A 21,777-nucleotide genomic window follows, 5' to 3' on the forward strand; every position below is an offset into this window, starting at 1 on the left:
TAATGACAAGATAATCTGTTTTAGTGATGTGGGTTGAGCGATAAATATTGGCCATAGTATCTGTAATTCTGTTTTGGTGGGAACAGGGGTTGATGTTCATGCTGGGAAAATTGTTGTGAACATAATTTGCACACAGCAAGCTCCCACAAACAGCAGTGTGATAATGACTAGATTTTGTTATGTTGACTGAGGGAAAAATATTGGCCAGGACATCGGGGATAACTCCCCTTCTTCAGAATAGTGCCATGGGATCTTTTACGTCCACCTGAGAAAGCAGACGGGGCCTTGATTTAACGTCTCATCCGAAAGACTGCACCTCCGACAGTGCAACACTCCCTCAGCACTGCACTGGAGTGTCAGCCTTGGTTTATGTGCTCACGGCTTTGGAGGGGGACTTGAACCCACGACCGCGAGAGTGCTGCCCATTGAGCCACGGCTAACATGGGGATGTGATACAAAAATGCAACTGTCTTAAGGTGTGTATAAGCTGGTACAGGAGCTGACATTCCTGTTTTAAATCCAGCGTCTGTATCTGTAATAGAGACCACAGCTGTCAGTGATTATTTAATGACCATCCCACACCCTATAATCACTGAACAATATTAGTGGCCTGCTTAAAATATTTGAAGGTTCCCCATTTTCTCAGGTGGTCAATTCAGTGAGTAACAGTTTAATCCAGAGAAGAGCAGGGAGTTCTCAGTGTTACGACCAACGTTTCTCCCTGAACCAGAGACCCAAATCAGATTAACTGGTCATTCATCTCCGTACTGCTGGTAGGCAGTGTAAAACCTCTGCTGTTTTAACCTGCGTAATAAAATGTAATGGCTCTTCACAGCAAGTTTGAAGTAGTTCATTGTTTGCAAAGCGCATTGGGATGGTCCTGAGAGGAGTTATATAAATACAAGTCTTTATTTTCTAAAGTCAGCACATCAGGGATTGAACCTGCAACCCTTGTGTTATTTATGACTCAGTCCCACACTGTCCACTGAGCCATTGGGGAGCCATACTGATTAACATCCTACTATGTTATGTTGTAGTCAGACTGTCAGTTCGGCTCCATCTGTGTGAGGAGAATCCATTGGGAGGCTTACACTTCCTTATCCATCTGTTGCTGATGCTCCAAAGATGCTCATTTCTGACTTGAGAGGTAAGGTTCCACAGGCATGTGATAGTGGGGGGTAGCGAGGGCAGGTTCCCATCCTATTGGTGGAGGTTCTACCCACTAAGTTGTCTTCAGATGTCAGGCAAGTTGAAGACAATACAAATCCCCTCAATCCTTCACATGTGCTCCTGCCTCAAAACCAGCTGCTTTTTAGTCCTTTCAGGGCTGACTGCATTTTTATTTCATGCAATGTTCAAAATGTACTAACTGAACATGCAACCAAAAGTGGATAGCGATAATGGATTAATAAAATTTACTACCATTGCAAATCTTGTCCTCAGGGAGCGCCGCACTGTCGGAGGTGCCGTCTTTGAGATGAGATGCTAAACCGAGGCCCCGTCTGCTCTCGCAAGTGGAGGTAAAAGATCCCCTGGCACTACTTTGAGGAAGAGCAGGGGAGTTATCCCCGGTGTCTTGGCCAATATTTATCCCTCAATCAACATCACAGAAACAGATTATCTGGTCATTATCACATTGCTGTTTGTGGGAGCTTGCTGTGCACAAATTGGCTGCTGCGTTTCCCACATTACAACAGTGACTACACTGCAAAAGTACTTCATTGGTTGTAAAGCGCTTTGAGACATCCGGTGGTCGTGAAAGGCGCTATAAAAATGCAAGTCTTTCTTTCCTTTTTGGAGACTATGTGGAGACTTATAACCTATATGCCAAGGATTCTGCTGGAAATCGCAACGAGTTCTGACGGGTCATCGACCGGAAACGTTAACTCTGTTTTTCTCTCCACTGATGCTGCCTGACCCGTTGATATTTCCAGCATTTTCTGTTTTTATTTCAGATTGCAGCATCCGCAGCATTTTGATTTTGTGCCAAAGATTGTGTTTAGTTGACTGACGTTTGTATCATTGTACTAATAGGTGCAGATGTCCCGGTATTACCCCAGATGCTGTCATGGCTTGTTCTGTTTTTATTGGCACACCTGTGGACCAGGTAGAAACAATGGCAATGTCAGTGCTGGCAATGTTCAGGAGCTTCTCATCTCTTCGGAGGCTCCAGTCTGTCAGTACGGTGAAAATCTGCGCTGTTTTTGATCTTGATTTATTTTAGCAGCGAGCTTATTGTGATCTTGCGGAGACATTGTTGGTGGTATTTCTCACTTTTAGAGTGGAAGCAAGTCTTCCTCGATTTCGAGGGACTGCCGATGATGATGATATTGTGATCCCATTTAAACAGAGGGAGCATCATAAAAGTGTAAATGCTTTAATTTGTAGAGCAGAAACACCCCTCGTGCCCTCAAAGAGTAAATGAGCCAGATCACACTGTTCATAGGAGGGGTGATCTTCCTGATTTTAGGGTGGATTTCTCCGGTCACTGAAACCGTTGCAGCTGTAGCCACTTCAATAAACATTTGGTGAAAACACAGCAATGATGCGAACAAAACATCTACCTTCAAACACAATCGCAGTGAAAACCGGTGCGATGGGGACTCTCTGTAGCAACAGTTTACAGGTAAACTTGGAGTAAATGATGTTGTCCCTTGTCCTAGCCTGAGCATCCAGACTGTTTTACAGAAATGTCCTTGGTATGATTGTGTAAGTTGGGACAATTGAGCTCAATTCAATTGTCTTCATGCAGAAAATAAGTGGTAGTGTTCCTAAAACAGGCTGGCCTCTGGCACACAGAACTAGCGGCACATACCAGATTAGATGGCGAGGGAGCGTTGCTTAGGATGAGGTGACTTTGAGGTACTCCCAGGGCTAAAAATGTCAAAAAGTAGCTGTTCTCTCAACACATACCTGAAACGCTGCACCTGTCTCATACTTCAGAGTACCTGAACATTTCCAGGTGGCTTCTTTGAGAGCTGTGCGCAGTTGTGTTTAAGAGTTTATACCCACAGTTTACCTGTTGGAGGAGGATAGGAAAGGGAATTGCTCACCTATAGTGAAGGTCGATGAGGCTGTTTCCCTTGCTTTGTACCTGTGAGGAATGTGCTGCTTTTTCTGAGTTTGTGACGGGTCTCCCCTTCTCTTCAGTTCCCCAGGTACTCAAAAGCTGCACAGATTTTATTGAAAGACATGGAGTTGTGGACGGCATCTACCGACTTTCGGGAATTGCATCCAATATTCAGAAGCTACGGTAAGCTGCTGCAGTAGAAGAATGGAGGGTTTGCCATGACAACTGATTTCACCCAACATCTTCCTCTTAAATCTCTTTATACGTCATAAATTGCCAACTGGAGACATAAGCAGTATGTGAAAAGCAGGAGGGCACAGAATGCTTGAGTACCAGCACTCCAGCTCCATACAATGGGAGAGTGAGCTCAGTTGCTCCATTCTGAGGCAGCACAGATCAAAGATGGGCACTTCCCACGGGACTGAGGGAGACTGGTGGGGCACCTTAAGGCAGCAGGTCCCTTGGGAGACTGGTGAAGTACCTTCTGGGCAGCAGGTCCCTAGGGAGACTGGTGAGGTATCTTCTGGGCAGCAAGTCCCAGGGAGACTGGTGGGACACTATCTGGGCAACAGGTCCCTAGGGAGACTGGTGAGGTACCATCTGGGCAGCAGGTCCCAGGGAGATTGGTGAGGTATCTTCTGGGCAGCAGGTCCCTAGGGAGACTGGTGAGGTACCTTCTGGGCAGCAGGTCCCAGGGAGACTGGTGGGACACTATCTGGGCAGCAAGTCCCTAGGGAGACTGGTGAGGGTACCATCTGGGCAGCAGGTCCCAGGGAGATTGGTGAGGTATCTTCTGGGCAGCAGGTCCCCAGGGAGACTGGTGAGGTACCTTCTGGGCAGCAGGTCCCAGGTAGACTGGTGAGGTACCTTCTGGGCAGCAGGTCCCAGGGAGATTGGTGGGACAATATCTGGGAAGCAGGGCCCCTGCCCAACCGTCTTATTTGCTGATGAGGGCCTGTGATGACTGACAGGTGAATAGAGGTTTTAAAACAAAACAGGATTACTATGTGAAAAATTCAAATACTGATAGATTTAAGAGTGAATCAATAAGCATTAACCAGAAACGTCGGAACAAGATTGGGCATTCAGCCGCTCAAGCCTCTTCCACCATTCACTTAGATCATGGCTGATCTGTACCTCACTTCTGTTTATCTGCCTTTGTTCCATATCTCTTACTTAACAAAAATCTATCTTGGTTTTCAAAGTTTGAATTGACCCAGCATCCACTTTTGGGGGAGTGAGATTTCCTCCACCCTTTGTGTGAAAAAATACTGCCTGAACTCCTGAACTCTAATTTTAAGGTTATGAAACAAAAGTAAATATGCTTAAGCACCTGTGAAGCTGGGTGAACGGGTTTAAATCACAGCTATGTTATAATGAGAATTTCCACAAGAATTCCTGTAATGGTTTTCCCCTCCATTCAGTTCCAACATGTGGCCCAGTTCCACACTGCCACTCGAAGTGATTTCAAATCACATCTATTTTCCAATATATGCCACTATTGTCTCCTTCCATGTCATTGTTTGCCCTCCCTGAAATCGCCACTCCTTGCTGAGGTCACTCTGTTGCCCCATGAAAGTGGCCATTATTAATTTATGAGTCTAGACATGAGTGAGACTTCTTAAACAGAGAGAGCATCACAGCCAAGTAATTCCTGTGCTTAGACATGTATAGTTCCAGTAGGGGCTGCTGGAAAGCAACCAAGAACAGGACTTCCCTTCACAATGTATTGGCCCTTTGATCTGTGGCTCTGCTGCTGCCAGCAGGGTAAACATCAGTAATCCTGCTCCTGATTCGTTGGGAAACCAGACCTTGAAACTGGCTCTTGTACAATTGAATTATTGACTATGTGATGTAGTTCCAACTCTAAATATAAAATATTGGAACATGCAGGAGAACACAGAGCAATGATTGTCGAGATCTTCAATTGAAATATATAAATACATAACATAAATACACGGGCCCAGAAATCGCTGTTTCTTCTTCCCGCGAGCATTCGACTAAAAATAGGAGAAACGATGCGCACCTACCTTTTGGTCGAACGCTCGCCAGAGATCCCGGACTTGAGGCCTCCTCTTCTTGCGCAACGGAGCGCGTTCACGTTGGGACGTCCGCGGGAGTCACGTGGGCCTGGGCACCCAATCACAGTAAAGTATTTTCGGAAATCCGAAACTCCTATTACTATGAATGAGAAACACTCAAACAGTCAAACACTGCATAAAACATTAAAAAAAACACCTCACATAAATACACTGTAGAAATTAAAGTTGATAGACATGTTTTTTTAAAGAAAAAAAATTGCCGATTTTAAAAAAAAAGTTTTAATTATGATTAAAAATAAATTTAACATAGTGGGCAGAGTTTTAAAAAATACGTGCTTTTTAAATTTAATTTAATTATATTTTTGTATATTTTTAAACTCTTACGCCTGTAACAGTAGGTTATGCACCTGCTTTTATCAGGCGCAAGAGTTTTGAGGACATTTGCTGGGCAAGATATGGGTAAATCTCGCAATCTTGCCCGTGCAAATGTCCTCGCTCCCGAGATACGGAGGATCTGTCAAGCCAGAAACTTGACATAGAAACATAGAAATTTACAGCGCAGAAGGAGGCCATTTCGGCCCATTGTGTCCGCACCGACCGACAAAGAGCCACACGGTCCTCGGTCAGCAGCCCTAACGGTTACATATAAACCTATGAACAATGACGGAAAGGCAAAAGGCACCCAGCCCAACCAGTCCACCTCACACAACTGCGACAACCCTTATACTGAAACATTCTACACTCCACCCCAACTGGAGCCATGTGATCTCCTGGGAGAGACAAAAACCAGATAGAAACCCAGGCCAATTTAGGGAGAAAAATCTGGGAAAATTCCTCTCCGACCCATCCAGGCGATCAAAACTAGTATTCTATTCTCTGCAGTACTTACCATTATATCTGCGCAGTCCAACAAAAGGTCATCCAGTCTAATCCCAATTACCAGCTCTAGGTCCGTAACCCTGCAGGTTACTGCACTTTAAGTGCCCATCCAACCATCTCTTAAAAGTGGTGATGGTTTCTGCATCCACCACTCTTCCAGGCAACGAGTTCCAGATCCCCACAACCCGCTGCGCAAAGAAGCTCCCCCTCAAATCCCCTCTAAATCTTCCACCAACCACCTTAAAACTATGCCCCCTCGCAATAGACCAATGGAAATAGACCCTTACTATCCACTATGTCCAGGCCCCTCAATATTTTGTACACCTCAATGAGGTCTCCTCTCAACCTCCTCTGTTCCAATGAGAACAAACTCAGCCTATCCAATCTGTCCTCATAACTAAGATTCTCCATTCCAGGCAGCATCCTAGTAAATCTCCTCTGCACCCTCTCTAGTGCAATCACGTCCTTCCTATAATAAGGCGACCAGAACTGCACGCAATACTCCAGCTGTGGCCTAACCAAAGTATTTTACAATTTAAGCATAACCTCCCTGCTCTTATATTCTATGCCTCGGCCAATAAAGGCAAGTCTTCTTAACCACCTTATCCACCTGGCCTGCTACTTTCAGGGATCTGTGGACAAGCACTCCAAGGTCCCTTTGTTCATCTACACTATTAAGTGGCATGCCGTTTAATATGTATACCCTTTCCTTATTAGCCCTCCCAAAGTGCAATACCTCACACTTCTCTGAATTAAATTCCATTTGCCACTGCTCTGCCCACCTGACCATTAGATTGATATCCTCCTGCAGCCCATGACTTTCTTCTTCATTATCAACCGCACAGCCCATTTTAGTGTCGCCTGCAAACTTCTTAATTATACTTCCTATATTCAAATTCAATTGATAGATCGGAAAAGCCGGTTTTCAGTGCATGCGCATTGTGCGCTGAAAACCGGCTTTTCCGATGCCTTCCCGGGTCCGTAGAAACTTCGTACGGACCCGGGGGAGGAGGGGGCGAGTGATTTCTGGGCCATGGTGTCAGCTGTGGCTCAGTGGGTAGCATCCTTGCCTCTGAGTCAGAAGGTTGTGGGTTCAAGGCCCACTCGAGGAACTTGAGCACATTAAAAAAAAGTAGGCTGACACTCCAGTGCAGTACTGAGGGAGTGCTGCACTGTCGGAAGGTGCCATCTTTCGCCTGCCCTCAGGTGGACGTAAAAGATCCCATGACACTATTTTGAAGAAGAGCAGACGATATCCCCGGTGTCCTGGCCATTATATTCTCTCAATCAAAATAAAAAAACAGATTCTCTGCTCATTATCACGTTGCTGTTTGTGGGAGCTTGCTGTGCGCAAGTTGGTGCCGCATTTCCCACATTACAACAGTGACTACACTCCAAGAGTACTTCATTGCCTGTGAAGCACTTTGAGATGTCCGGTGGTCACGAACGGCGCTATATAAATACAAGTAATATTTATCACAGCTGTTCAAGAAAGGGGTAAACTAGTCAACTGCACATCAGAGAACCTGACATCGGTGTTGAGAAAGTTTCTAAAGGCCGTTGCACAAGATAATCGGAGTTCTCAAATTTAGAACAGAGAATGTATGTCTTTCCACATCTGCAGAGAGGAAAATGCAGATGAATATTTCGGATCATAGCCGTCAGAGGATGTTGCTATCTTACGAGCTCCCTCGGCGCTCCCTCACTACTGCCCTTCCGACAGTGCGGTGCTCCCTCAGTACTGCCCCTCCGACAGTGCGGCACTCCTTCAGTACGGCCCCTCCGACAGTACGGCGCTCCCTGAGTACTGCCCCTCCGACAGTGCGGCGCTCCCTCATCAAATTAAGTGTACTGCCATTAATGCCAGAATTTATATCTTGCATCGTATTTACAAAGTTAATGGTGCAGAATGTCAAGAGACCAGTGCTGGTTTTCCTTATAGCCTGTTTCACCACATTTAAAGCACCTCACCTTATTGTCTTCAGATCTCTGACTGCTGCATGGCTGTCTCAACCTCCAGCCTCCCCAGAGCTGCGGGGCGATGCGCGGGGGCGGTGGGGCGCTGGGCGGAGTTTGAGGGGCGCCGCGCGGGGTTTGAGGGGCGGGGGCTGCGGGGCGCTGCGCGGGGACGGTGGGGCGCTGTACAGTCACGCAGCTTAAAGAGAATATTGTTTGGGGTCCTTTAATTTGAACAAAGAAGGTTAAGAGGAGATCTGATAGAGGTACTCAATTTTAGGAGGGGTCTTGATAAAATAAACCGAAGAAAATATTTCCATGGGTCAGTGAGATAGTAACTGAAGGTTATGACTAAAATGACAGTGGTGGAAGTGGATCTCTGGCTGTTAGTGAAGTGGATAAATATTTTAAAAAGAAAAATGTAAAGAAATATGGGGAATGTTTAGGAAAATAATGCTGACCAGATAGCCCTGTCAGAGAGCTGACTCAGGCAGATTGGGAAGAATGGCCTCATTCTGGGCTGTGAAATTCTGTAGAATTATCGCTGTGCTGAACAGTTGCACAGCCTCCGGGAGCTGCATGTGACAGCTGATAGTTTGGGTCCGGTGTCAAGCTGCCAGCACCACAGGCGACCGTGGTTTGTGCCGTATAGTGTCTGTCTTTGGTCAGGTAATGTTCCCTTTCCTTGCTGTGGATAAAGGCCTCAACTGGAACCTGACATCAGGGGGCCGAAATTCAGGGTCGTTGAGGCTCGTTTCTGCCGTTTTGCGGCGGCCATGCAGCGGAATCGCGTGGCCTTCATGTTGCAATCGATTGGCCGCCATGACCCAAATTCAGGTCGGGGATTTTTCGGCCTCTCCCCACTTCCGCCCGCCGCAAACGCGTCATCAAAACACGCACCGCCGCTCTCCCGCACCTTCAGAATACTCCCACCCAAATTTAGTTTAAAAAATCGTTGCCCCTGCTTTCTCTGTCAGTGCACCTTCTCCTGACTGTGTGCGGCCCGGCAGCGTGGCAGCCCTGCAAGGGGAGGGCCCACTGCCGCGGCCGCCATGTTTTTATTTTTGCCGGCCAACTTCCCAATTGGCTGGCAAAATAGTGCCCCCGGGCAGCCTGGCACTCCTTCTTGGGTGCCAAGCCACTGGCCCGGCCGAAACCCTCCCTGGTGGCCCAGTGGCCGAAGCTAAGAAAATCCGATTCTCTCCCCTTTAACGGAAGGGAGAGAGCATGGTGATGTGCACGCGCTGTGCTGTCACCACTGCTCTGCCGCTGAGTGACAGCAGCGGAGACTCGATCCCTCCCCAACTTCCGCCCCTCAGCAGGATTACCGCCGCACCTCCGCCCCCCACTATGACCGACTTCCGGTCCGGCAGCAAAATAGTACTCAGTGCCTAAAATCGATCCAGAGTCCACCTCAACTCTCCCGGAGGGAAAACCAGGTCGGACATCGTTGGTGCATCAGCTTTCTAGCTTGCCTGAATTTTGGCCCCCTGTTCTTTTGCACACAGTGTCAACTTTTGTTAAAATTCTGTTGGATTAATATATCTGTTTGTACTGTTAGTCTTTTTTCCTATAAAGTTGGATTTAGCCTTTACTTCATTTTCATTGAGTTTTGATTTGCAAAGGCGTCAGTGCCGTGCTCTTCTGCATCGTGTATTAGTTGGTCAAGGCCCATGGTGCCTCAGGCAGATGAGTGTTGCCACCCAGGTTCAACGTTTGCAATAATGGTTATGGATCCTTCCCAGTGCCAAACACCACATTGGCTTGTGTCAGTTTCCAGATCTGTGAAGTCTGTTCCAAGCTCGGTAGCAGAACTCTTATTTGCATTTCCTTTGCTGCTAGGAAATTCTTCTGACCAGAACACAAGAGAGTCCAGATGCTGGTTCCTCTTAAAGCCTTCTGTATATTCTCGATGTGAATCAGGGAGAGCGACACTCGAGGTCCCTGATCCCCCAGTGTCGCCATCCACTTCTCAGCGTATTGCTGGCCGTTGTTTGCCATCTACCCCTCTGAATCCATTCTTGGGATCCACAAGACATCGGGTCCCAGCTGCTGTCATAGCCGCGGAGCATACCTCAATTAGTTGCTATTGGGAGTATTGTGCGCCTATCTCTGACAGTAAGTTATTAACAGAATAAGAGAAGCAAATTCAGAGCAACATAGTAGTGCCGATAAAATCTGACAGGCCATCTGTAACAGAGAGCTTGCAGGTGGGAGACAGATCTGCTGCACGCTTTCTCTTGTATACTGTCCAGGAATATGAGAGATGTTGGAGCCTCCTTGACATAGGGGTAGTCTTAGGCACAGCTGAGATTTAGAGAGGGTGAACAATTGTTGAGTAGAAAAGAAATGTTTTATATAAAGGAGACGCTGAGCTTCCTGGAAGCTGATCACAGGAGATGAAAGTAACGTCACTGAGCGAGAAAATGAATATCAGATGAGCCTTTCAGATTCCATATTGAGAGCGCATGTCTCTCATCTCCTCCTTTTATTGGGTTGGCGGTTCACCAGGCAATTCAGGTCGGACTCGCTTTAGCCCTGCTGCAGTGCATTCATTACCAGGATCTTGAAAGGATCTGCCTTAAAAGCCTGCAGTGCTGATTGAAAGAGGATTGTGCATTGCTGTCAGTGTTGTGACTATAACCCATGGCTGGGACAGTGCAGCCACTCTGCTTATTCAAGATCTGCTGATCAGAGTCCATCAGTTGCCTTTGGCACAGTGTTCAGCTGCTAATATTCAGTGGTATTGAGACCACATAAACTTCTATTGAACAATTAACCCTAGCTGGGAATTTAATTTTGTCCCTGGTTTGTTGCGATGTTAGAGCTGTGTTTGCATTGGCCTTGGAGGGGAGCCTGAGGTGCTAGTTTCCGGCAAGTGGGTCTTGTATATGCAATGGCAAATGCACTCAATCTGGTTAAATCTGCTAAAGAAGTTCTACAAACAAGCGCCTCTCCGAGGATAGTGTAAAAGCAGCATAAATTTCATACTTTTAAAGATTATTACCCTGCTGTTACTCACAGGCTCAATGAACTTCGAGCACTGGCCGTGTACCCTAATAGGTTCTAATAGGTCGTCTTGATGTCTATAAGTTTTGTATCTGGACAATTGTTGGGTCTTTTTACTGGGCACCAATTGGGGATCTCCGCATAGAGGCCAGATTTTGCTGGTCTGTATGACTGTTTCAGTCCGTACTGTGTGTTCTGTGCAGCTCTATAGTTCTATGACGATTATTGTTCCAAACCTTTAGTCACAACTTTGTTTCTATTAACCAGCTGAACCATGCCCGGCATTCTGCACAGTGTGAATGTTCGGCTGTCTGTCAGCAGATTGAGGGAGGGGCATAAACAAAGTGAAAGCACAAATAATCGACTGGAGTTTATCTGAGAAAACCAATAGACCAGGGGATCCCAAACTTTTTTTTTGCTGAGCCCTCGTTTGAAGATTCATGTCCCACAAGCACTTCTTTTTAAGAAAGTGTTTTTGTACAATCAATGTTCGTGTCGATATAGCGGGTAACCAAGAATACTTCACTTTTGACACTTTAGCAATTTAAATCTGCTCCTTTATACTTCTGGGTTTTAATATGATTAGATTCTCAGAGCTGCTCCCACTTCACTGCTCGTAGTTTGCCGGAAGTACAACTACTGGAGAAAATAGATATTGCAGACAATTCCTGTCAGTGAGTTACAGCTGGCGTCCTCCTCACACACCCCCTGATAACCACACTGCACACACCCCCAGTTTAGGAGTCTCTACAATAGACTACAGGACCGCTGGCCCAGCCGAGGCCCTCCCTGGTGGCCCAGTGGGCGCCACTAATATGGCTGCAAAGCTCGCAGCGGCCCTCCCCTTTAACGTCAGTGTGGTGCTGATGACACTGCCCACCTTCTGCCCCGCCCCCGACCCACTTCCGCCCCTCAGTCGCCCGAAACACCACCGGACAAAGTTAAACATTTAAAGAGGCCAATTTCCCTCTATTCTCCACCCCAATGCATGGTGTGGAGAATAAGTTCATTCGAATTATCCGCCCCATTTGGGGCGGAGGGCAATTTCGGCCCCATTGACTCCCTGGGCACGGGTTACACAGACACTGTTTCTCCATGGGGTACGGCTTACACAGACACTGAATCTTGCTGGGGTACAGATTCTTTGCCTGATAGCTACATGTATATGTATGTCCCAGAACAAAGCCTTGGATAAATGTACCCGTGTCCACTTGGCTCTGGCTGTATTGTTGCCTTCAGGTCAAAAAGTTACAGGTTGGACGCCCACCCAGAAACTGTGTGCATAGTCCAGGCTGACACTTCAATGCAGTACTGAGAGAGTGCTGCATTGTCGGAAGTGCCATATTTCAGATAAGACATTAAATCGAGGCCCTGTCTGCCTGTTCGGAGTGTGAAAGAACCTACTGCCCTATGCAAGGAAGAGTAGGAAGTTCTTCCGGAGTCCTGGCCAATACCTACCCCTCAACCAACGCCAAAAACAAATGAACTGCTTATTTATCTCAGTTGCTCTTTGTCCTGTATATAAATTGCCCATTCATTTGTCTGCATAACAATTGTGACTACACTTCAAAAATAGACCCATCAAGTGATTGAAATGTAATTTCCACAAAGTGCCGCTCTCAATAGTATAACTCCTGATGGAGAGGCACCAAGTCAACTCCTTAGTCCTTTTAGAAACCAAACTATCCTTGGGATGAGTACAGAATCGTCACATGAACAAAGAGCATTAAATTATCAGATCACAACATAATAAGCAATAATGCTTTGTGTGTCTTTGGATCGGGCAGGTGTTCGAGGGGTGGGTAGAACTTCAGAATTTACACAAACCAGCTTTATCTGTTCCAGTCTCTCCATATTTATCCCACCCCATGATTATTTCTAGCGCCCATCACATCGAGTGTTTTAACTTTACAGTACTTGTCGGTGGTACATTTTATGCTTGATGAATGTTGAAAAGTGTGGTTTTGCTATTTTTTAAACTTAGTAATATATTGAGTCGAGATGCTGTTTGGAGCATGTATTAAAGGTATTTGGAGGATACTGGGAGGTCAGACGCACCAAAGTCAGTGTTCGTTCCCAGCATCGAAGCACTGACCACACTCGACCAGCTCCGTTGGGCGGGCCACATGGTTCGCAGGCCCGACATGAGACTCCCTAAGTAAGCGCTCTACTCTGAACTCCTACATGGCAAGCGAGCCCCAGGTGGGCAGAGGAAACGTTTCAGGGACACCCTCAAAGCCTCCTTGATAAAGTGCAACAACCCCACCGACACCTGGAAGTCCCTGGCCAAAGACCACCCTAAGTGGAGGAAGTGCATCCGGGAGGGCGCTGAGCACCTCGAGTCTCATCGCCGAGAGCATGCAGAAACCAAGCGCAGGCAGTGGAAGAAGCGTGTGGCAAACCAGTCTCACCCTCCCTTTCCTTCAACCACTGTCTGTCCCACCTGTGACAGAGACTGTAATTCCTGCATTGGACTGTGCAGCCACCTGCGAACTCACTTTTAGAATGGAAGCGAGCCTTCCTCGATTCTGAGGGACTGCCTATGATGATGATGATGATGATGATGAAGGGTATTGCCTGCCTATGAAAGTACAATTTTTTTTTCTTTCTGTTTATGGGTTGGTGGGTGTGATATAGATGTTTGGCAGTGGAACTCTACTGTGTGTGGTCTGGACTAATCATCATCATAGGCAGTCCCTCGAAATCGAGGAAGGCTTGCTTCCACTCTAAAAGTGAGTTCTCAGGTGGCTGCACAGTCCAATACGGGAATTACAGTCTTTGTCACAGGTGGGACAGACAGTGGTTGAAGGAAAGGGTGGGTGGGACTGGTTTGCCGCATACTCTTTCTGCTGCCTGCGCTTGTTTTCTGCATGCTCTCGGCGACGAGACTTGAGGTACTCAGCGCCCTCCCGGATGCTCTTCCTCCACTTAGGGCGGTCTAGTGCCAGGGATTCCCAGGTGTCAGTGGGGATGTTGCACTTTATCAGGGAGGCTTTGAGGGGGTCCTTGAAACGTTGCCTCTGCTCACGTGGGGCTCGCTTGCCGTGTAGGAGTCTCGTGTCTGGCATGCGGACAATGTGGCCCGCCCAACGGAGCTGGTCGAGTGTGGTCAGTGTTTCGATGGTGGGGATGTTGGCCTGAGCGAGAACGCTGAATAAAGTTGTGATGATTGAGGCTTGCTTGTGGTTAGACTGTTCCCTTCACTCAGACAGTAATGGTGTAAAACTGGAGCACAACAGTAAAAGACCAGCCCCCCTGGAACGTGATGTTTAATCATGTCCTTTCAGAACATCAATGTGGTGCAAGATTCCCCATTAACCCTCGAGGCCTCTGATTGCCTGAATGTTTACTGCTAGAGGCTGTGTAAGCTGCAGGCTAGTGCCTATTCTATCAGTGATGTGCCAGCCTTTGTACAGAGAAGTATCTTCAACACAGCGAGTCCGTTTGATAACTGGGCATGACTTGTGTGTGCGTTTGGGCTAATGATACATGACCACCACTATTTTGTCTATATTGCAAGAAATTTTCAATTAGAGAGGCTGGGTGGTATGAGCTCGGGCTGAGATCCAACTGAACTTGCTGAAAGAGGATTAATGTTCTGATTGATGACATTCATCTTTTTGTTGCTGTTTTTTTGGTGTATTTACATCTGGAAATTATTTTGAAGTGGGGGGGGGGGGTGGGCGAGAGATCTTGAAAATGTTTAGATTGTTCTCCCATCTTTTAATTCAAAAGCAAATTGATTCATGGGGAGGGGGGGGGGAATCACCAGGGGCACTGGACCCACAGAGTTTACAGCCAGCCCATACTGTTACCAGAATGAGGAAAATAAATTTCTTTTCTTTCATGGGCATCAGTTTATTCTGTTACTGACAGATCTTGATCAAGCTTTTTGTTGCTAATATCTCTCTCTGTGACTCGGTGTCAAGTATTGCTTGGTACCGCTCCTGTGAAGTGCCTTGAGCCATTTTACTATGTTAAAGGTGCTATATAAATGAAATATATTTTCCATTATTAAATCATTAACAGTGTGGATCCCTTTGCAAAGTCCTTTTCAAAAAGGTTTGTTTGTTCTGCAATTTCTTACTATAACGAGTTCCAGACCTGGCCAGCGCCATGAGAATAGACAGTAAGCAGATGTTTAAATGATTTTATTGAATTTTTTAAGCCATCTCTTCCTTTGGCCTCTGCCCCATTCCCCATGATGTTCAATCCTCTGATCTCTGCACTGAAACGTACACACACTGCTTAGTATTGTCTGGAATTAATAGGTCTCTTGTGTTAAAATAAAATGTGCAAATGCAAGAGATAACCACGAGTTGAGTCACCTGCAATCATGCTCTCACTGAGTAAATATCTTCCAGCTGAGATACAAAGACACTCTGGCAGGAGTTAGGGGCTGTGGACCTTCGGTCTGCCCTGTGGTGACAATGTTGCCCCCACACAGCCCCGATCTTGTGATTTAACTCGGCACTGCCCCCTTGTGGTGTTTCACTCTCGGGGAATGCTATTCCTTGAAAGTTCAGGAACTATTGGTGATGCAGTCTATCCTGGTTAGACCGCATCTAGAGTACTGCAATCAGTTCTGGGCACGGCACCACCGGCAGGGTATATTGGTTGTGGAGGGGGTGCAGTGCAGACTCAGCAGAATTATATCAGGACTAAATTAAATTATGAGGACAAGTTGCGTAGACTAGGCTTGTGTCCCCTTGAGTGTGGAAGATTAAGGGGTGGTCTAATTGAGATGTTTAAGATGATTAAACGAATTGATTGGGTAGATAGAGCGAAACTGTTTCCTCTGGGGGTGTCCAGAACACAGGGGGCATAACCTTCAAATGAGAGCTAGTCCGTTCAGGGGTGCTGTCAGGAAGCAGTGGGAATCTGGAACTCTCTCCCCCAAAAGCTGTTCAGGCTGGTTCCATTGAAAATGTGAAAACCGATATTGATAGATTTTTGTTCGGCAATGATGTTATGGGTTATGGAACCAAGGCGGGTAGATGGAGTTAAGTTACAGATCAGCCATGATCTGATTGAACGATGGAACAGGCTCGAGGGACGGCGTGGCCTCCTCCTGTTTCTAAGATCCAGTCAGACTTGCCCTTGCCCAACCAATGGCTTGCTGTGTGTAACACCCAGTGCCTGCCTGAAGGATTGCAGTGATTCTGAGGTTGTGATGGAGTTCAGCATTTGCAAACTGGGAAAGGAAGATCAGGTGAAATGTGCACTGTATACCTTCAGTTTGCGTTCCATCACTGAGTTACTGGAGGCCAATTTTGTCTCATTTCTCTTGTAGGCATGAGTTTGACTCTGAGCAGATCCCGGAGTTAACGAAGGATCTCTACCTCCAGGATATCCATTGTGTTGGGTCTCTGTGCAAGCTCTACTTCAGAGAGTTACCCAACCCACTGCTAACCTACCAGCTGTATGAGAAATTCTCCGTGAGTACCTTCACCCATCGGTGAATTAAAAACAACCCTGAGCTGTTCATGATCGTGTAATTCAAAGGGCAGTGGTTTTACAGAACTCCATAACAGGCAGCGAACTGTTACCAACAGCTTAAACATGGCAATCGGATCATCGTCCAGAGTATGCCTGGCTCAGGACCTTGCGCTTCCTGCACTCATCCTGTGCCCCACTGGACGACACTTCACTCCTGCTTTCCTGATACAGCCACCGTTTGTTTCCGTGCTACCACACTCGATCCCAGCCCCAAGCCAAGGGGCCCGGCTGCTAGTTGAGATCGAACTGGCTCTCCCTGCTCTCTGAGTACACACATCATGTATTATTGTTTCTCAGTGGCTGAAGTGTCTTTAGTGTCTATATCTGCCAGCGAAGGTTCAGCAAGTGGAATTAATCCAGTCCAGTCTGCTTCAAGGACGCTGTTAGATTGCAAAAGAGAAAATACACTGCTTTTTCTTTGAGTGTCATCTACTGAGAGCACCATTGCCCACGCACTGACAGTGACACCCAGGCACAGACCCACACATTGGGACAGTGACACAGACACAGACCCACACACTGAGACAGTGACACCCAGACACAGACCCAGACTGAAAAACAGAGACAATAACAGACCCAGCCACTACCAGAAATATTATCAGACACAGGGAGACAGCGACACACTCAGCCACAGCAACGTGCACAAAACCAAACACTGGCTCTTTCAATTCGCATTCTTTACATAATGTTCTACCACACTTTCACATTTATTGCGCTAAATTCTACTGTTCACTCAGCTCAGTAGTACCACAGCGTGACAGGTATACGGACCGACACGGACACACACAAAGGAACAAGGACAATGATGCCCAGCAAAAAATACGGCAACAAGGTCACGCTCCAAGCCTGCACCCTTTACTTGTCACCCCTGATCTCGCAGGGCCATTTCCCAGTGAGGTGGTGGGGGGGGGGGGCGGCTGGGTGTGTTCAGTCGGGGGGTGCTGGGTGTTCAGTGAGGAGGGGGGCTGGGTGTTCAGTGAGGGGGGTGCTGGGTGATCAGTGAGGCGGTGGGGGCTGGGTGATCAGTGAGGGGGGGCTGGGTGTTCAGTGAGTCGGGAGGCTGGGTGTTCAGTGAGGGGTGGGGGGGCTGGGTGTTCATTGACGGGTGGGGGGGCTTGTGTGTGTTCATGGAGGGGCGGGGTTGGATGTGCTCAGTGGAGGGGCCGGGGGGGGTTGTGTGTGTTCAGGGAGGCGGAGGCAGTTGGGTGTTCTCAGTGAGGGGGGGGCTGGGTCTTCAGAGGGGGGGATGGTTGTGTGTGTTCAGTGAGTGGGGAGGGGGGGGCTTGGTGTTTTCACTGAGTGGGGGGGCTGGGTGTGTTCACTGAGGGGGGTGGGCTGTGTGCTCAGTGAGGGGGGCCTGGGTGTGCTGGGGGGGGTACTGACTGACTGCCTGCTTGTGTCCTGCAGGATTCTGTGTCGGTGGCTTCAGATGAGGATCGCTTGATTAAAATTCACGATGTGATCCAGCAGCTTCCTCCTCCGCATTATAGGTACGTACACTCCGCCTGGACACTGGGGGGCATTTCCACATGCCTACTCTTTCATATAATCATTGCTGATAAATTTTGCATTGGAAACAATGTAGGAGCTGAATATCGAATGGATTTAATCTCTGCGTTCCGTTAACAGTGGCAATAGTATCTCTCTAATTCCTGGTGCAAAAATACAGCCGCAGCACTCAAAGGAAGAAAATTAAGAACTGCTACATGGGTAGGTTTGGATGAAGGGGCAGCACTGGGTTTGCAGTAACCCCACGCAGGTTACACGAGTATCTCTGCCACACCAAGCGCCGTCAGAGTCTGCTGCACTTAGGGCACTGTTGCACGCGGCTTTTATTCACAACTGTTGACACAGCATTGTGTGCCGCGATGACTGGTTTGGGACGTTGTGTGCTCTTACTCCTGCTCCTCTCACTTATGGCAACCGGGTGTCACTTTACTTGCTCCCAACTGTATTAATTTGCCGAAGTGTAAACAGAATTGCATTAACATCACCGGATTAATGCACACCACTCCTGTAACTGCTTCCTTCTCTTTGAATTGGCTGTCTTAGCAGCACTAGGGTGAGGTGTGACTGCCGTACTTGTGAAATTCTTCCTCCATGTGCTCTGTTGATATTATGCTGAAACTTGGGTAACTGGTGATTTATTCTGTGTCCAGGACCCTGGAATTCCTGATGAGGCACTTGGCTCGATTGGCGACCTTCAGTTACATCACCAACATGCACACCAAGAACCTGGCTATCGTCTGGGCTCCAAACCTTCTGAGGTGAGAGCAGGCGCACCAATAACTGCGGGATCGGAGCTGCGGAGATGTTGCGATGTTGGGGCTGGTGTATACAGGCCTTCACTGTTAAACTGACTTTGCCAGAATCAAAATAGTCCACCCCACACCAAGTGTTTGTGACAGATGGCACTGGAGATAGGCAGTGAAAAATATCTTGAGACGTATGTCAGGTCAGCCTACAGGGATCTCTGGTGACCCATTTACTGTTGGAGGCAGCTGTGTACGGTTAAAGTGACCATTGAGTTAGAGGTTAATGCAGGCGATGATCAGTGTGGAGCAGTGTGCCTACTTAATGACTTTGCTAAAACTGAGGTTATTGTCACAACATTTTGCACTGTCTTTCTGTTGAACTCAGCTAGCAGATTTCTGTCGATAGAAGTAGCCTCTGGGGGTTTCAAGAACGGTGATGTTAATGGCTGGTACAGATCATGAATTGAAAGCTTGGACATTTCTTTGTTTATAGGCAGGGCTGTGGCTGCACATTGAACATTTATGAACATGTCTTACTCACAGATACTGACTTAGATTGTCAGCAGGTTCAGGACTTTCATTAGAAATAAAATACTTAAAACCCTTTAACACCTCGCTGTCCCTTCCTCCACCTCCATACTTTCTCCCTCTCTCTTAACTTTATACGTCTTTTATTTCTACCTCATCAATTTTGAAGTACCTGCTGTGGCTCAGTGGGTAGCACTCTGAGTCAGGAGGTTGTGGGTTTAAGCCCTACTCCAGGACTTAAGCACAAAATCTAGGCTGACACTCCAGTGCAGTACTGAGGGAGAGCCGCACTGCCGGAGGTGCCCTCTTTCAGATAAACTGAGGCAGTGCTTGTTTTCATGGCTCTGTCTGGAGAGCAGGGGAAGACTTGTGCTCTGGTCAACATTTACCAACATCGTTAAAACAAAATGATCATTCATTCCAGTGCTTAATACCCTTAATATATTTGCTCATCATCATCTGGGTTTTCATTGGCTGAGAGTTAGCTTTAAAGGCTCACAGTGTAAGTGATGGTTTGACCACTTGACTAATGCAAGCCTGGGCCCCGGGGGCATCAGTTGGCACTCGACTGGCAGCCCCGCTCATGGTGAAACAGGGGCAGCACTTTCAGGTGGACATTGTTGAGATTGAGTAGAAGGAGTTGTACTCCACAGGTATGTGTGTAGTACCTGAGCTGGGACTGCTTGGTGTTGGCAGCAGTACCATTCAGCCAGGTGTGTGTTTGTTTGTTGAATACTGGAATGGTGCAGTGTTAAGAGGCAGCACCGGCGGGCAAATTCGGCTTCATGGGCAAGGTTACATTGCAGAGGTTGCACTGATGGAGATCAGCTGCTAAATCGGCATTGTACCTCGTTAATGTGTTGTCTAACGGTTGTTAAAGTAATTGGATTTACAGTTCTGTGGGAGAGGGCAGCCGCTGTTACAGGGGGAGGGGGTCTCTGTTACTGGGGGAGGATCTCTGTTACTGGGGGAGGTCTCTGTTACAGGAGGAGGGGGTCTCTGTTACTGGGGGGGTCTCTGTTACAGGGGGGGGTCTCTGTTACAGGGGGGGTCTCTGTTACGGGGGGGGTCTCTGTTACGGGGGGGGTCTCTTACTGGGGGAGGGTCTCTGTTACTGGGGGAGGGTCTCTGTTATTGGGGGGGGTCTCTGTTACAGGGGGAGGGGGTCTCTTACTGGGGGAGGGTCTCTGTTACTGGGGAGGGGGTCTCTGTTACTGGGGGAGGATCTCTGTTACTGGGGGGGTCTCTGTTACAGGGGGAGGGGGTCTCTGTTACTGGGGGAGGGTCTCTGTTATTGGGGCAGGATCTCTGTTACTGGGGGGGGGTCTCTGTTACAGGGGGAGGGGGTCTCTGTTACTGGGAGGGGGTCTCTGTTACTGGGGGGGTCTCTATTACTGGGGGAGGTCTCTGTTACAGGGGGAGGGGGGTCTCTGTTACTGGGGGAGGGTCTCTGTTACTGGGGGGGGTCTCTGTTACAGGGGGAGGGGGTCTCTGTTACTGGGGGAGGGTCTCTGTTACTGGGGGGGTCTCTGTTACTGGGGGAGGGGGTCTCTGTTACTGGGGGAGGGGGTCTCTGTTACCGGGGGAGGATCTCTGTTACTGGGGGGGTCTCTGTTACAGGGGGAGGGGGTCTCTGTTACTGGGGGAGGGTCTCTTACTGGGGGAGGATCTCTGTTACAGGGGGAGGGGGTCTCTGTTACAGGGGGAGGGGGTCTCTGTTACAGGGGGAGGGGGTCTCTGTTACAGGGGGAGGGTCTCTGTTACTGGGGGAGGATCTCTGTTACTGGGGGGGGGGTTCTTTGTTACTGGGGGCCTCTGTTACTGGGGGGGGGGGTTCTTTGTTACTGGGGCTCTCTGTTACCGGGAGGAGCTGCATGTTTCTAACTTTCACGGTCTGACTCTGTTCTTAGGTCCCGGCAGATCGAGTCAGCCTGTTTCAGTGGCACTGCGGCTTTTATGGAGGTCCGTATTCAGTCTGTGGTGGTGGAATTCATCCTCAATCATGTGGACGTACTGTTCAGCACCAAGCTCAGCTCAGTTATCCGGGAGGGAGCAGGTAGGTCCCAGGCCAGTCTGCTGTGCTGCTTTGGTATAAACCTATTATGTAATATTCAGTGAATAGGTAATAATCTAACGATCGGCCTTCACATTCTCCATACCCGCATGAGTTAATCCGGTCTGGTTTCACTCCGGGGTGGTCCTTTGCTGGGTTTGCTCGATTGATAACGATATACGACACATTTTGGGACGCCTAGACACGCCAGCCTGCTTCTGCATTACAAATATCCCCAGACAGGAATGCCTATCTCTGTTCCTGCAGAAACTGTATACTGAAGTACACTTACTTTATTCCAGAGTTCTCTTTCTGGTCAACTATTAAACAAAGAGCAAAGATAGAGGAGAATTGCTGGCACCACTTGCCCATCAACTGCCTGTAAACTCATCGCTGAATCACGTCACTCAGCCCACTTCTACCACTTACCGTCTCTGGATATTATCAATGTTTCTGTTGGCTCTGCTATTGGGGTTTGAGTTTTTA

At 47.9% G+C, this 21,777-nt stretch overlaps 1 protein-coding gene across 8 annotated transcripts in view; it reads left to right on the top strand.

Annotated features, from left to right (window-relative positions):
• The window catches only part of arhgap32b (Rho GTPase activating protein 32b), a 597,494-nt gene that overhangs the window by 548,172 nt on the left and 27,545 nt on the right, over positions 1-21,777 (top strand). For all 8 annotated transcript variants that reach the window (XM_070894258.1, XM_070894250.1, XM_070894251.1 and 5 more), the window contains 5 exons: positions 3,151-3,253; positions 16,250-16,394; positions 17,863-17,945; positions 18,615-18,722; positions 21,149-21,294. In XM_070894258.1, the coding sequence (XP_070750359.1) occupies positions 3,151-3,253; positions 16,250-16,394; positions 17,863-17,945; positions 18,615-18,722; positions 21,149-21,294 (585 nt within the window). The remainder of the gene's footprint in view (positions 1-3,150; positions 3,254-16,249; positions 16,395-17,862; positions 17,946-18,614; positions 18,723-21,148; positions 21,295-21,777) is intronic.

The sequence above is a fragment of the Pristiophorus japonicus genome, chromosome 11 (assembly GCF_044704955.1).
Source record: "Pristiophorus japonicus isolate sPriJap1 chromosome 11, sPriJap1.hap1, whole genome shotgun sequence".
NCBI lineage: Eukaryota > Metazoa > Chordata > Chondrichthyes > Pristiophoridae > Pristiophorus > Pristiophorus japonicus.